Here is a 15,637-nt window from a genome sequence, read left to right on the forward strand (position 1 = left end):
TGCATTGATAAAGCCAGGGTAATTCAGCTGAATAAATACGGCAAATCTTCCATTTCTGACTTTCTTCCAGACCCTGTTTGTTTTTCCGGCCTAGAGAGTTAGGGCTTTCATGGATGAGGGGGATTTGATCATGCCAGAAGGATGTTTTGTTTGTTTGTTTGTTTGGGTACAATTTTCCCCCTCCATTTTCTGGAGCAAGTGAAAATCAGATGTGCAGTAGGGCATCCAGGAAGTAAGGGGAGAGATTCAGCAAAGCAGACATCCATCACTTCTCTGAAATTACTGCGAGGGTGATGTGTTATGCATATGCTCTCCTGTCTCTCAAACCAGGGCCAGGAAAACTCCCAGGCCAACTCTGAGTAGTGTTAAATTGATAGATAGTAACTTCCTCCGCTGAGGACTCTGCCGTGTTGTATTAGGTGCAAATGGCTTAGCAGGTTTGCAATACCTTACCCCACCCCAACTAGTCTCTTCTTTGATTCAGACCTGAAGATAGAAGCCTTCAAAATAACCTCTCTGAAGATGACCCAACTGAATCTATAGCGTAACTGACCCTAATCATCTAGAAATGGAAAAGGTGGGTAGAGTGCCGGGGCTGATTCTCCGAGAATTGTGCAGGTTTACACCAGTGAAACTCTGCTGACTGCAAGAGCGAGTTGAATTATAGACGCTTCAAGAAACTAGTTTAGGTTCTGCTCTCCAGCACTTCTGCTTCCAATCTGTCCCTGTGTGACGATATCATCCCCCTCGGTGAGCTGCTCTTGGGGAGGGGGACAGCAACTCTGTTTGCCATCAATTTTCCTTCATGTCATTACCTTGAGCAGGGTAATGAAGGTGGGGGGTCGCCCTCCATGGAACAGTTAGGGCCTTGGTCTACAGAGCATAGGACACAGCCATCTGTCCAGAGACTGTTTCTGCACTGCCTCCTAATCAGCTTTCCACTCCACCCCCCATGACAGCTTGGTTCCACAGGTGAGTTGGGGAACACAATGAAATGGCTGGAGCCTTTCCTGGAGGGAGGCACCCAAAGAGTAGGGTGAGGAGCTGCACTTCTACAACCAGCCTCTTGATTTGGGGAGTCCCACAAGGATCATTTTGTCTCCAGTCCTTCTCAACATCTACCTGCAGCCACTGGAGTTGGTAAGATGACACTCTAGTATTGCAATATGCAGATGAGACACACGGATCTACCTGTCCTTAACAATATATGACCAAACCACTGTCCCCCAGCTGGACCAGTGTTCAAATGACATCAGCTCATGGAAGAAGAGCAGCTGGCTGAAGGTGAACCGAAGCAAGATGGAGGTGATGCAGGTGGCAGATGGAAACACCCACAACTGGTCAATTCCATCCATCATTTAGAAGAGGCCTGAATTTCTCCCTAGCATGGAGCTCTCGCATTGCAGCAGGTGCAAGTAATGCTTTCCGCCATCTCCGGTTGGCTGGGAGACTCCGTCCCATCCTGGAGGATGATGGGCTGGCCTAGGATATTAATGCCCCTGTCATCTCCTCTTGGGCAGTGGAGTATACCTAGGCATGAAGCAGTCCATCCTCTGCTCCAACTAGTGCAGAATGCTGCAGCTCATCTCCTTGCCAACATGGGCTGCCATGAGCACATCACACCACTCTTTGCTCTGTATACTGGTTTCTAGTAGAACATCAAGTCAAGGTCTTGGTCCTTATGCAACAGTTTGGGTGAAGATGCCTCAGACTGTCTCTGCCTCTGGGACGAGGACCCAGGACAACTCCAGTCTTCCAACCCAGGGGAGCTGCTCACTGCAAGGGGAAAGCTCGTCTCGGCAGGAGACAGAGCTGCCCGGGGGCCAGGGAAGTGGACTCCCTCAGGAGGTAAGGACCATCCCACACCTCCCACCTTCCCCTCCACATGCCAGGCGCACTGCTCCAACCTGCTCATGGACACCCAGAGCACAGTGGCCACAGAATATATAACTTTTCAAAAATAGGAACGATCACCCTAGATACAACTTCTCCTTGGAGAGGGGAAGAGAGACCACGAAAGGAAAGAACTCCAGGTGTCAATCATATCACTTAATGCACTCGAGTGTCATGGTGCCAGGGCCATATGAGAACCTGAGTGGAATAAATGAGCTGTTCTGTGAACTGCAGCAGCCCACCCGATGAAACCACCTCCTGGAGCTTTGCAGAGGCATCGGCACATGCTGCTGTCATGTCAGGGAAACCCAGCAGGGCCAAGTGGGAGAACGGCCATCTCTCACTCCGCCCCAGGGCGGGAGCCCAACAGAGCACTCACCAGTGGGCTTCTCTGGGGAAGTGGGTAACACTCTGTCTTCGTCTGTGCTGAGTGCTGCAGTGCCCGCCCAAGGGCCACACCAAGTAGGGGCCTTTGGAGGTTACCGTAGTACAAAGGAGGTGGCATCCCTTCGGCCTGTCCCCCATCTAGGTACTGTTGCCATCCAGCCCTGGCCAGGGATTCTGGTCACTGCAGGCGGCTGCTGTTCCTGTGGGAAAGACGGGGATTGGGAAAGCACTGCCTATTTTCAGGTTTCAAAAGGAGAGTGGTGTGAGTGCTGGGGGCAGGGGGAGCAGACTCTATTAAACATCAATGTGCTGTCCTCTGCCCCTGAGTCTTAGTATCTGTGTCCCAGGCTACCCCAGCTCAGGGCTTTAGCCTGTGTCAGTGATTCTCTGTGGATGAGGTGTGCTGTGTGTACCCGCTGTGTTCTGCTGGCTGGTCTAGAAGAGGCCTCCTTTCCTCAGGGAGGCTCATGGTAGTTTTTAATCTTCTCAAGTGTCTTGTCTTTTCTGACAGAGTCATGGGAGCCAGTCTAATCCCAGCACAACCCTGTAAAGCAACCTGGCAATGACTCTCTCCAGCGTCTATACCAAAGCAAGGGCTGAATGCTTGATGGCAAGCTCATCAGAATAAGGAGGGAGTAGCCCAAATCCCTGCTGTTGGCTGTGAGGGGCGTGTGTGTGTGTTATATGGAGGGAGGGTGGGGGTGTGACATCTCCTAGCATGTGAGTATTCCCTTCAGTAGCAATTGTACTTTGCACTGGAAGAGTCAGATCAACAGTATGCACAGTGAGTTTCCTTCTGCTCCTTGGATTGTACTCTTCCAGCAAGCCTCTCGGAAATAACCTCTGCAGGACTCCTGCGCTCCCTGCAGTTCGTTCTGGTGGAATGATCTGTGTCTGAGCTTTCTGTACTGAACATGGACAATGGAGAACAGGGTCCATGTCTCCTTAGACGCTGAATGCCCCCACACTGCCAGCACTCAGTAAATGATAGATTTCAGATTCTTTGGTTGGAGAATTTGATCTTCTTGTTGGAACACAGACAGCTGACATCGCTGAGATTGACATCCGGATTCCCAGGCGCTGACCCATCAGCCTGATATAGACAGCTGTCTGAATCAGGCCCTGCACGGTGCCAACACGGGTACATTGGAATTAGAATGAACCAGAAATAGAGATCCTCCTTGTGCAGGCCAAAGCTGGTTAGAGTGATTATTTTCAGCTTCCGCACAAATAGAGCTGAGATTAGAAAAATCAAATACGGGTCACTTTTTAAGGACTTCCATGCTGGGGAAAGTAGTATCCGACTAAATCCATAAGCTTCCTTACAGAGTAAATGGATTTTTCAGGGTGTTTTTTTTTTCTTCTCACCGTTGTGGTGAGAAATGGCTGGCTTGTGTTTACCCATTCGTATTCATAGACTTTATGGCCAGAAGGGACCAACTGATCTGACCTGTGCAATGCAGACCACATAATTTCACCTCATTACTCTTGGAGGTAGCGTTTGCTTCTTCGTAGCCTGTTTCCCCTCTTCTTTCATCCAGCAGCGCCGCCGTGAATTCTGACTCGGGGGCACGCGGCATTCTCCGATTGGCTAAGTAATGCTGCAGGTGCAGCATGGCCGCTACACGGCAGCACCAGTAGTGACTTGGTGAGCCGTAGGGAGTGAGAGAGACTTGAACAGACACATCGTGAAGGAGCTGCCAACTAGATTGGTTTTGTTTAACTTTCCAATCACTACGTTTTCACAAGTCTGAAAATTTCTGCTTTCCCTCTTTTGTGCAAAAACCAGAGTTTGACTTTTCTCTGAAATCTCTCATTGTCTCTCCTGGGAGTGCAGGAGCTTTTCAGAAGTACAGTATTAATGAACTAGCTTTCCTGGTGTACGGAGGTTTCCAGGAGACAGGTTAATTGTTGTTAACCCTCATCCTCCCAGGCTTCCTATTATCCAGATGACAAGCCTAGCTATTAAAAGGAAGTGTCTTTTGTTCTAAATCTAAAACGTTTTTTTAGGGTGATGTATGAGACCTCTTCAGTTTTCAAATGCAATTAAATCTGCTGAAGCAGACATTCAGTATCTTGCACTTAAGCAGACTGAATTAAGTGCAGTTCAGTTATTGCCCATCTCTAAATTAATTTAAATTAATTTCATGAGTTTGTGCTGTTACAGACTAGGGACTGAATGGCTAGGAAGCAGTTCTGCAGAAAAGGACCTAGGGGTTACAGTGGACAAGAAGCTGGATATGAGTCAACAGTGTGCCCTTGTTGCCAAGAAGGGTAACGGCATTTTAGGCTGTATAAGTAGGGGCATTGCCAGCAGATCGAGGGACGTGATCATTCCCCTCTATTCGACATTGGTGAGGCCTCATCTGGAGTACTGTGTCTAGTTTTGGGCCCCACACTACAAGGAGGATGTGGAAAAATTGGAAAGCCCAGCAGAGGGTGACAAAAATGATTAGGGGGCTGGAGCACATGACTTATGAGGAGAGGCTGAGGGAACTGGGATTGTTTAGTCTGCAGAAGAGAAGACTGAGGGGAGATTTGATAGCTGCTTTCAACTACCTGAAGGGGGTTCCAAAGAGGATGGATCTAGACTGTTCTTGGTGGTACCTGATGACACAACAAGGAGCAATGGTCTCAAGTTGCAGTGGGGGAGGTTTAGGTTGGATATTAGGAAACACTATTTCACTAGGAGGGTGGTGAAGCACTGGAATGGGTTCCCGAGGCAGGTGGTGGAATCTCCTTCCTTAGAGGTTTTTAAGGTCAGGCTTGACAAAGCCCTGGCTGGGATGATTTAGTTGGGAATTGGTCCTGTTTTGAGCAGGGGGTTGGACTAGATGACCTCCTATGGTCCCTTCCAATCCTGATAGTCTACGATTGTAACTGTGTTGACAGCCATGCTTAGCTGAGCCAGGTAGGTGATTCTCAGCTCCATGCTTTCTCTTATATGTTTATTTTAAGTTACAATTTACAGAGAAGGGATGGCTCTCTGTTTCAGGACACCTTGTCCATCCGTTAGAAATATGGTCGGCTCAAAAGACTGAGCTAAGAGCAACTCACTCCCAAGCCAGCAAACAATTAACCAATAATTAAATCAGCTCTGTCTTTCCAGGAATGCCAGTCCTTGCTGAGGCCCAGCCCCAAAAGTCCAGGAACCAGGTCTGGGAACATGCCTCTAAATGTTAACAGTATTTGGGTTGTTTTGGACCAGAGTGGGGTGTCGCTTCCAACCTGGAGGACCCCTCCTGGAGAACCCTGCTGAGATCTCCTCCTTATATACCCAGGAGACTCCAAATTCAGCTCTTCCAATGCTCCCCGCTGTTGATCACTGGGGGTGGCTGCCCAGTATTAGGCATCGTTACAGATGCAGACAGCACTGAGGTGGGCAGAGGGTGTGTATTCATGTTGCTGGCGACTGCTCAGCGTGTCCCAGACCCTGAGTCACCCAGCTAGTCCCAGGTACAAGTAGAAGGCTTAGGGGACTTGCACTGTCCCTGCCACATGCTACTGGTGCCCCTGGCCTGTTCTTCTTCCCCCAGCAACAGCACGGCTGCCATGTGTCCAGGCTTCACTCAGGCCAGGCCTTGGATGGGCTCCCTCACCAACATGATCTCAAGCCTCCCTGAGGGTACTGGTACCGCACATTCCTTCCGTGAGTTCATTTGGGGGCGAGGAAGGCCAAGACGAGCAGCCCAATCTAGTAGCAAATATTTTTGTGCTCCGCTCCAAGCTAAGCCAGTAAGAAGTGCTTGCTGGGAGTCGCTTGTGAAGGCTTAAGCAGTGTGGATGAGACTGGGGGAGAATGCTGCAGACTGCTAAAAGCAAACAGGAGCAGTTCGTTTTCTCAAAAGTGAACCTGGAGGTGTCACTAGCTTAGTGGCCCGTGCCTGCTTCCGTTTCTGATCAGAGCTGGGAGTTTTGGGCAACATGCAGCAGTGTCAGGAAGACAACTGATGACCTTTTGACTGGGATGTGCCAGTTGTAGACCCCGTGTCCCCTCCCCCCAGTCTTCCTTGGAGGGAAGCAGGGAAATGCTTCCGAGCAAACTCAACACATTGGACAAGCGAGAAGCACCGGTCATGAAGTGCATCTCAGTGTGATGCAGTGAAGCCTCCAGCTCTGGAAACAACGCTACAGGAAAAAGTGATGCAAACCCCTGTTAAAGCCTATGGAAAGGGGGATGCCGCTGATGGAGAACTCTCTTTACACTGTAAAACACTATAGACTCCCAGCTGGGGAGGAACGACCTTGGAGCTTTGTGTGATGCTATCCAACGTAACAGGCAGAAACAGGAACAGAAGAACGAGGTGTAGGGTATGGATCTGTCTTTGTCCTGCCCAACTCCAGAGTTGCCTGCAGTTGAGTTGATGCAGAAGAAGGGGCTGGGCTGCTCTCTGGGATTCCCTGCAAAGTTCCCAGTGGTGGGAAAATTATACCCCTTTGGGGTAGCTACATCCTCCCTTTGTCTCAACAGGGAGTCTAGGAGGCAGGTGTAGTTCCCAGCAAGATTTGACATAGGATCTCATTAGGATTTCTGAGAATTTTAACTCTGTGGGGTACCCTGAGCTTTGGCTATCAAAATGGCGTGTGAGGCTCTCGCTCTCACTGTAATAAAATTTAAAGCCAGAGTTTATAAATGGCTATTGAGTGACACTTCTCCAGGATGGATTGCAGCTAAATAAAACTTACAAAGTGGGCTGGTTAATCAGGCTTCAATTACGCAGGAGGATGCTGCAGAAAGAAACCCTCTGTGCTGCCAGTGCTTGCTTTTTGTTTTCCATTTGCCATTGTTCTCTCTTTGTTCTTGTCAACCTCTGTAATCATACAGGTTCCCCCACACAGCAGTAACACTGGTAGGGAAAGGGGTAACGGATACAGTGAGAGAACAAGGCACAACCATGACTGGATTGTACCCAATTCCTCACCCCAACGGAGGCAAAGACTGGCAATGGGCAATATTATGTGTGATGACTCAGGCTGGTTGGAAAAATTCCAGCAAAACATATTTTGTTGTTGGGATTTTCTGACTTTTTTGTTGAAATTGAAACATTTGCAGGTTTGGTTCTATTTTGGTGAAGCTGCAGGGGAACCTAGGCAGGGCCATGACAAAACCCTGCCTGGCTTCTGCTAGCTCACGCACGTGGCTCCTTGGTAGTTCAGCTGCAGGATGGCCCTAGAGCTGGGTACCCCAGCCATCCTGGATTTGGGGAGCCTACCAGGCGGACTGCCCCGGAGGCTGGGCTCTATTCCCCGGTTGGTGAGAATCTCAAAAGATTTTGGATTTCATTCCAAATTGGAACAAAACCAAACTTGGAAATGTCAGAAGCCTCTGCAAAATGGAACGACGAGTGCTAATTGTGATTTACACTGGACACTGCTATGTCTTCTGACTGGGCTGCTGTACTTCATAAAAGTATTACTGTCCAACGCAGTCAGAACCTCCTGCTGCAGCATCCCAACTGCCTTCAGTAATCACAGTATCTTAGGTTCACAGAGCGCATGGGGCTTACGGTCAGAAAGGACCGTTAGATTGTTTAGTTTGACCTCCTGTATGATACAAGCCAGAGAATGTCCCCATGTACCCCTGTACGGAGTGCAATAATTTGTGTTTGGCCAACGCGTTATTTCCAGGAAGGCAAACAGCCTGGGTCTGAAGCCAGCAAGAGATGGAGACTCCACCGCTTTCCTTGGCAGTTTGTTTGCAGGGTTAATTGCCCTCCCTGCAACAATTTGTGCGTTATTTCTAGCCGGAATTTGTCTGGCTGCAATTTCCAGCTGTTGGTGCAAGCTCTGCCTGCCTCTGCTAGATGGAAGATCTCTTCCAGCGCTGGAACTGGTGCCCAGAGTCAATGGGAGTCTCTTAGTTTGGGTGCTGGGAAAGCAGATTTGAGGCTTAAAAACCTCAAATCACTAGAAAGAATAGGATTTGTTTCTTCTTCTGAGTTACTTGATTCCCTACGAATAGACAGGCTGCTGGTTGGCTTCCGAATATAAGGGTGTTTATTGTGTGGTCTGAACGTGGAGGGAGATCTGGAATATCTTTTGCCACCTTGCCACTAATAGTTCACTAGGCCTTGTGAGTGCAGTGTAAGAACCTGTATCCAGTAGAACAGGCTTTCTGCTGGCTCTCTGCCCAGGGGTGAATTTCACCTACCGGGCTTCCAGGTTAGGACTTATTACATCAAATAAGTTAATTTGTTGCTTTTAATGAAATGTGACTGGATCTTTATGGACCTGATCCAGCTCCCACTGAAATCGATGGGAGTTGGATGTGGCCTAGAAGCCTTGTCTCTGCTGAAGCCAGGTGGCACGTGAAATGCCAAGGGTGGGGGCTATGTGCTGATATTTCGTATAAGTCCATGATCTGTCTTGGTCTCTCTCTCTTCTTTTCCTTTTAGGATCCAAGGAGTAAGCACAAATTTAAAATCCACACGTATTCCAGTCCCACCTTCTGTGACCACTGTGGCTCATTACTCTATGGACTCATTCACCAAGGGATGAAATGTGACAGTAAGTGAAGCTCTGTATTGTGGCTGATATAAAGGAGCAGGGCAAATTTCTGGTGGTCTGGGCACATGCTGGGGAAGAATTCCTGACCACATTGAAGTCTAAGGGCAAAACTTCCATTGACTTCAGTGGGGCTGGGATTCCACTTCATGTCTCAACCTGTCTCAATGCTCCAAGCAGGACTACAGTGTATTAGGGCACATTGTAGTAGACATGAGTTACTATTTGTGTTCTGTGATGCTTGCTGGGGAGGGGGCAGCCCCTGCCTCCGAGAGCTTGGGCTAGGGCTAGGTGGATGCACAGAGGGCACAGCAGAAAGGGGACTATTGATCAGGGACTCTTACACACATTAGTCAGTCGCTAGAGTTAAATTCCACCTTCCCCTTTCCCCACCTGACTATTCAGAAGTCTTAAAATGGGAAGTAACCTCTGATGTGTGCAGGGGAGAGAGCTTTTTCCCAGGTCCTGATCAGAGAGCAGAAATCCAGGATATGCAGGCCACCAGCATGACTGAAACTCCTGCCCTGCCCCTGACGATCGTGCTCACGGAGTGTCACCCAGGTGCCACCCAGTGGTCACACCTCACTGCTGGGATGGAAAGGGGGTCGGAATGACCCAGGGCTCTGGAAGGTGAAGAACAGCGGAGGTCCCTGGTTGGGACCAGAAAAGATACATGGCCTAAGTCTCTCTTGGTGGTCCAGCCTTACTGGCTAGTCCTTTTAAAGGCTCACTAAAAAGGAGGCAAGAGATTTTTCCATCATTTTCTTTTCTTCCTTGTTCCCTTTCCCTAACCTGTAGGAAGGCTGGTGTACAGTCCCCGAGTAAAGATTATTTCCAGAGCTAGGTGGCTCAGGGACTTTGTCATGGGCTTAGGTGGTCTTTCAACTCTTGCTCATGGGTTCAAATCCAGCTCATGCTGGCAGTTATCAGAGGCTCATATCATTTAATGGTGGTTCAGCCTCCGCCATGGAACAATCTGTGAGGCTTTTTGATTTCTGAGTGGGACAGGGATCTCTGTCCCCTTGGCCACTAATCACTCCCCTTTTCTGCCTCAGTGGAGGCTGAGTTCCCACCTGACTCTGATCCCTGCAGTGGAGGAATCATGTCGATCGCCCATTGATAGGGGAACTGTCCATTGATAGTGAAGAAATGTGGGGACGTGTGCTTTTATGGGTGCAGGGGGAGCCAGAGGGAAAACCTGAGATGATTCCAAACCATATATTCAGAGACTGACTTCCATCTATGCTGGCTGTCCCATGGAGGTGACAGAATGCCCTATGATTTATGCAGTTTCAACAGCCCCTTCTAAAAAGCATTTTCTCTGCTCATGTGGGTGTCGAGGTACAACGGTTGATGGAATTCAGCAGGGAGGAATGACAAACAGATCTTTTCATTGCTCAAATGCTAATTAAGTAAATGGCATTTCTGTTACAATGGGGATATGCAGTAACTAATAGGACTGGTGATGAATACTGAACATCTGCTTTAATGGGAAACCTATCCAGCCACCAGGGGCCTGCGCATGCCAATATTGATCTTGTGCCACGTTTCTCATCAATATAGAAATTTGCTGATTGGTGCACGCACTGCTAATCAATTATCACTTCTAAAATGTCACCAAGTAGACATAATTTTTTTTGCACAAATTCAACACACGTGCACGTCTCTCTCTTCCTGTTGACCACTGGGAAATTCAGCGTAAGGAGTAGTATTGCAACCTGGGCATTGTGGGAGAAGTAATCCAATCAGCGGATAAAAGTCCCAACATGGGGGTTAAAGTTGGCGCAAAAAGCACTACGATGTTTCTGGCCTTGATCCTGCAAGGAGGGGCATGCCGGTGGCTCAGTGCACACATGCAGAGTCCCGCTGAAGCTACCCAGGGGGACTCCACGCAGCTTCAAAGGTCCGTAGGCAGAACTGGGATCTGTGTCAGTATTTGTACCAGATTCCCTCACAATCCTGCCCATCTCTTTTCAACCTGCTCTGTTCAGAACTTTCAGGCCTGCTAGGAGCTGACTGTGGGGAATGTAATCTTATATCTCCCTGCTGTGGAGTAAGTGTTTCTGTTTTCCCTCTGTGCAGCCTGTATGATGAATGTCCACAAACGCTGTGTGATGAACGTCCCGAGCCTATGTGGAACGGACCACACTGAGCGCAGGGGACGGATATACATCAAGGCGGATATAGAAAAAGAAGTTCTCACCGTTGTAGGTAGGTTAATGGCTCTGCTGTGCAGATGCAGACTCCTCCAGTCCTTCACTACTGTAACTTGCTGACCTGGAAACTTGGCATAAATATCTCGTGTGAGCGAGTGCTTTCTTGCGGCCAGAAGGTGCTGGAGCTGCTCGCGTCTGTGCTAGTGCCCATTAGTGGTAGAAATGTCCTCTTAATTCTCTGGCTAGACCACTGCCTCTTCTTTCTGAGTCAACCTATTTAAACTGGCAGCTCCAAGCCTCCCCACCCCATCTTCTGGGTCCTGCTTTTGTCTTTCAGACTTAGACTGCAGGCTCGTTGGGGCAGGGATCGTTATGGGTGTGCAGCACCGAACACAATGGGGCGCAGGCCTCTAGCACTAACACAATGCACATAATAAGTCTTCTGATGCACTTGCTGCTTCCCAGGGCCAACGGTAACATGCCAGGCCAATCCGTTAAAGCGAGTGGGTACTGGATCCTCCAAGCTGTGCAGGTTCATTGCAGGCTGGCTCCACCATCAGTAGATGGGGCGTACGTGATCAACTAATACTGTACACAGGGGAAACTCGGGGAGGGCGCATCTCCAGGAAGAAATATGATGCACCAGAGCCCCCTTGTGGTGTCTCGCATGCAGGACATGTGCAAATGCAGAAGGTGTGAGAGAAAAGAAGGGCATTTGGGCTCTGGAGAGGGTTATTTTCTGCCTCCAATTTTAGTATATGTGCTACCAAAGCGAGCACAAAATACACTAGTGGAGACTCCATTTCTGCTAGCAGAACCCAGCCAAGCGTTTGTGAGGGATCTTGATTCCTCTGTGTATGTTAACTGCAGGAGAGACCAAATGCTGAAGACTAGATGTCTTTAGATCTGGCAGAGAGAGGAGGGGTTTGGCTTGTCTGGGAGGGACAGAAGCTGACTCTGAGAACATGGAGGGTGTTTCTCTTGAAGACTGAATGTGCCGTGTGGCCCCACTGAAAGGAAGGAGGGCTCGGCCTGGTGCTAATGTCACAGCTCATGTGGCTGTTCCCAGGCTGGCTGGGGTTTATTATAAAAAGAACTGCCCAGTTCTGTATCGGGGGCCTGTGCAGGGGGCAGGAAGCATATAAAACTGTATTAAAGGGACAGGCCACAACGGCCGGGTCTCTCGTACAACCTTCCCTCCCACCCCACGACCTCAAACGCCAGCCTGGCCTTCGGACTATCCCATTAATATCAGACTCATCTTTCCATAGCAAGGGCTGAATCCCGCTCTCTGCGATCTCCCAGTTCAGAAACCTAGCTGATAGCTCCCTGCAGTGCAGATCTGGCTTCCAGGAGGAGATTGTGCTGCTCAGATGCTCCCTGGTCAGCGCTCAGGCCAGAGCATCCCACCTTTAGGGCTGGAGATGAAATGGATAAGGCTGGCTCAGAGATCTCTTGTTCAGGGCTCCTTAGTTTCCTGTTTTGGGGCTTTCAGGGTGAAACGGCCCCAGGCTGGCTCCAGCCAATGTGGCCTGAGTCGCGTTTGTGCTGGGAGGCCGGGATGACGTGTGTCTGAAAAGACAAACGCTCTGCAGCGCTATTCCAAAGGGGAGATACTCTTTCTCTTCCCTGCTGTGGCCACATCCTTCTCTCCTCTCACCACCCCCACGTTTTCTTTTACCAATGTCTGTCCCTCTGAGCGTGCAGAGAAGGGGAGTGGTGGTCTAAAACAGGGTGCTCCCAGGTGTTTGAACAAACATCCTGCAGTTTGTGAGTAGCTGAGGACATTGAATAAGCAATGAAAAAAATCCCTGTTGTTTTAGAGTGTATTGAGTGGGCACAGAGATGCCGGGACGCTCCGCGCCCCACCCCCTGGTGTCTGAGCTGCTACTGACTGGATAACTAGGCAGGAATTCCTAAGGGGGTGAGGGTGGGGGGAGGTGACTAATTCCTATGGAACACAAAAGGAAAGAGTTCAGAAAAGAGCCCCAGGAATGATTCTAGGCCGGGAAAACCTGCTTTAAAGTGAGAAACTTAAAAAGTTCAATCTATTTAGCTTGTCCAAGAGAAGGCTAAGAGGTGACTTGGTTATGGTCTACAGGTACCTCCAGGAGGAGAATATTTCTGGGAGCAGAGGGCTCTTTAATCTACCAGACAAAGGCAGAACAAGATCAAATGGCTGGAAGTTGAAACTGGAAAATTCATGACTGTGATTAACCCCTGGAAAAACTTGGCTAGGGATGTGGTGGATATTTTGTCACTTGGAGTCTTTAAATCAGGGCTGGGTGTCTTTCTAAAAGACCTGTTCTAGCCCCACCTGAAGTTACAGCTTTGAATCCTGGGCTGAGGTTCTCTGGCCTGCGTTATACAGCAGGTCCGATTAGAGGGTCACATGAATAAATATTTTAATTTAAAATGTTCCGTTGTTGTTGAAGATGTTCAGGTTTTTGATGGAAAACCAAGAAGGTTTGCAGGAGGGGGGAAGTGTTTGTTTGTTTTTCAATGAAACCATAAAATTTCAAGGAAATCTTTCAAAAAAATCAATCTTTTTGTAAAATCTCTTGCAGGGAGAAAACCACCTTTTCCCAAACTGCTGCTCAGATGCCCTAGGATGCGCCTGGTGTAAATGCCTAGATTTGACACTAGGATGGGGAGGGCTCGAACAGAGAAATCCTGGCTCCCACTCTCAGGAAAGCCTTTGGCCCCCCCCTCCCGAGTCTCTCCACCACCACGGGGCTCTTGGGACCCTTTCGCCTGGAGCTGAAGAGAATTGGGTGCATTTCTTTCAAACCGGTGGAAAGAGCGTTTTTATTTCTAGCCCTTTAGGGAGGTGTCAGTGAAACCTGTCGTCTGTGGGCTCCGGGAGGAAGGCAAGGAAATGTACTGAATTCTCCAGCTCTTCCACTTAGTGAATGAGGGAGGGGAGACCCTGGAGAGGGGAGGGGATTTCTGCCTGCCCTGTAGGGGCTGCTAAGTGGCCTGACTTCCTGCCTTTGGTGCATGGTTGTTTGTTTTTTTTTTTAGTTTTCGGGGTCTGCTTGAGTCTCTCAAACCCCAGCCAGTGACTGAATCTGATTGTGTCCTTCCCTCAGGCAGAGGGGACCCGAGCTAGCGGAATGAGCTCTGTGTTGTGCAGAAACTGGGGAGCGCGCTGTATGTCATTCTGCCATCTCCTGCTCTGGCACTGCTCAGTACAAGTTTCTGTTCCCCCAGCAGCTGTTTGCTTTGAGGACAGTGTCAGAGCTGCAGAGTGTCTGTTTTGAGGCTGCCCTGCTTCCTAGTGGGAGAGGCCTGGAAAGAAAAGCAGGTGCTCTTGTCATAAACAGATAGCTAAGGGTTAATGTTCTTTTACCTGGAAAGGAGTAACCCGAAACACCTGACCAGAGGACCAATCGGGAAACAAGACTTTTTCAAATCTGGGTGGAGGAAAGTTTGTGTGTGAGTCCTTTGTTCTTGTCTTGTGTCTGTCCCTCTCGGCTATGGGAAGGATTTTTCTGTCTCCTGCTTTCTAATCTTCTGTTTCCCAGTTGTAAGTACAAAGATAGGAAGACCATAGGTTTGTTTTTTTGTATTTACATGTGTGTAGTTGCTGGAATGTGTTAAATTGTATTCTTTGTGGATAAGGCTGTTTATTCATATTTCTTCTAAGCAATTGACCCTGTATTTGTCACCTTAATACAGAGAGACCATTTTTATGTCCTTTTCTTTCTTTTTATATAAAGCTTTCTTTTTAAAACCTGTTGGAGTTTTTCTTTAGTGGAGACTCCAGGGAATTAAGTTTGCAATTCACCAGGGAATTGGTGGGGGGAAAATCTCTTTGTGTTAGATTTATTAACCTGACTTTGCATACCCTCTGGGTGAGGGAGGAAGAGGAGAGATTAGCTCTCTCTCGGTACTTGTGTTTTCCAGGACTGGAAATAGGGAGGGTGGAATCCCTCTGTTTAGATTCATGGAGCTTGCTTCTGTATGTCTCTCCAGGAACCCAGGGAGGGAACACCTGGAGGGGGGAAGGCAAATGGTTTATTCCCCTTTGTTGTGAGACTCAAGGAATTTGGGTCTTGGGGTCCCCAGGGAAGGTTGTTGGGGGGACCAGAGTGCCCCAAAACACTCTAATTTTTTGGGTGGTGGCAGCTTTACCAGGTCCAAGCTGGTAACTAAGCTTGGAGGTTTTCATGCTAACACCCATATTTTGGATGCTAAGGTCCAAATCTGGGAAAATGTTATGACAGCTCTGGTCAAGGCACAGGCCACAGCTTGTTCTGGTGGTAGGTTGAAGCATAGCCGAGATTGAGTGGTCACCTAAGAGTACAAGAGGCTCTTGATGACTGGTTGTAATTCTCCTGGGAGGAGGAAAGCTATTTAAGTAGAGCCTTTTGATCCACACAGCTAATTCATGCAGCACTGCCGAGTCCAGTGAACTGACCTCTTTTAAAAGTGGTAAGGTGTTGCCGTGTCCTAAAGATCGTCACTTGAGCCTGATGGAAACTGCTTAAACAAAGGCCTTAGCTTGACTGTGTCCTGCTTTTCTGGAGTGAGGGGCAAATGTATATTTCAAAAACATCAACATCCACAATCACAGAACCATATGGTTAGAAGGGACCATCGAGTCTTACCGCTTGCCAAGATACAGGATTTGTTGGGTCTAAACCATCCCAGACAGATGGCTCCAGCCTCCTTTGGAAAACCTCCAGTGAAGG

General features: G+C 48.7%; 1 protein-coding gene across 5 annotated transcripts in view; it reads left to right on the plus strand.

The window, feature by feature from the left end:
- PRKCB (protein kinase C beta) overlaps positions 1–15,637 on the plus strand; it is a 254,791-nt gene that overhangs the window by 127,158 nt on the left and 111,996 nt on the right. For all 5 annotated transcript variants that reach the window (XR_004002305.1, XR_004002306.1, XM_030577510.1 and 2 more), the window contains 2 exons: positions 8,676–8,787; positions 10,867–10,995. Coding sequence is in view for 3 of the 5 variants with exons in the window: in XM_030577510.1 (XP_030433370.1) it covers positions 8,676–8,787; positions 10,867–10,995 (241 nt within the window). In the remaining 2 variants the exon portion in view is untranslated. The remainder of the gene's footprint in view (positions 1–8,675; positions 8,788–10,866; positions 10,996–15,637) is intronic.

This window comes from Gopherus evgoodei, chromosome 10 (assembly GCF_007399415.2).
Source record: "Gopherus evgoodei ecotype Sinaloan lineage chromosome 10, rGopEvg1_v1.p, whole genome shotgun sequence".
NCBI classification, from domain to species: domain Eukaryota; kingdom Metazoa; phylum Chordata; order Testudines; family Testudinidae; genus Gopherus; species Gopherus evgoodei.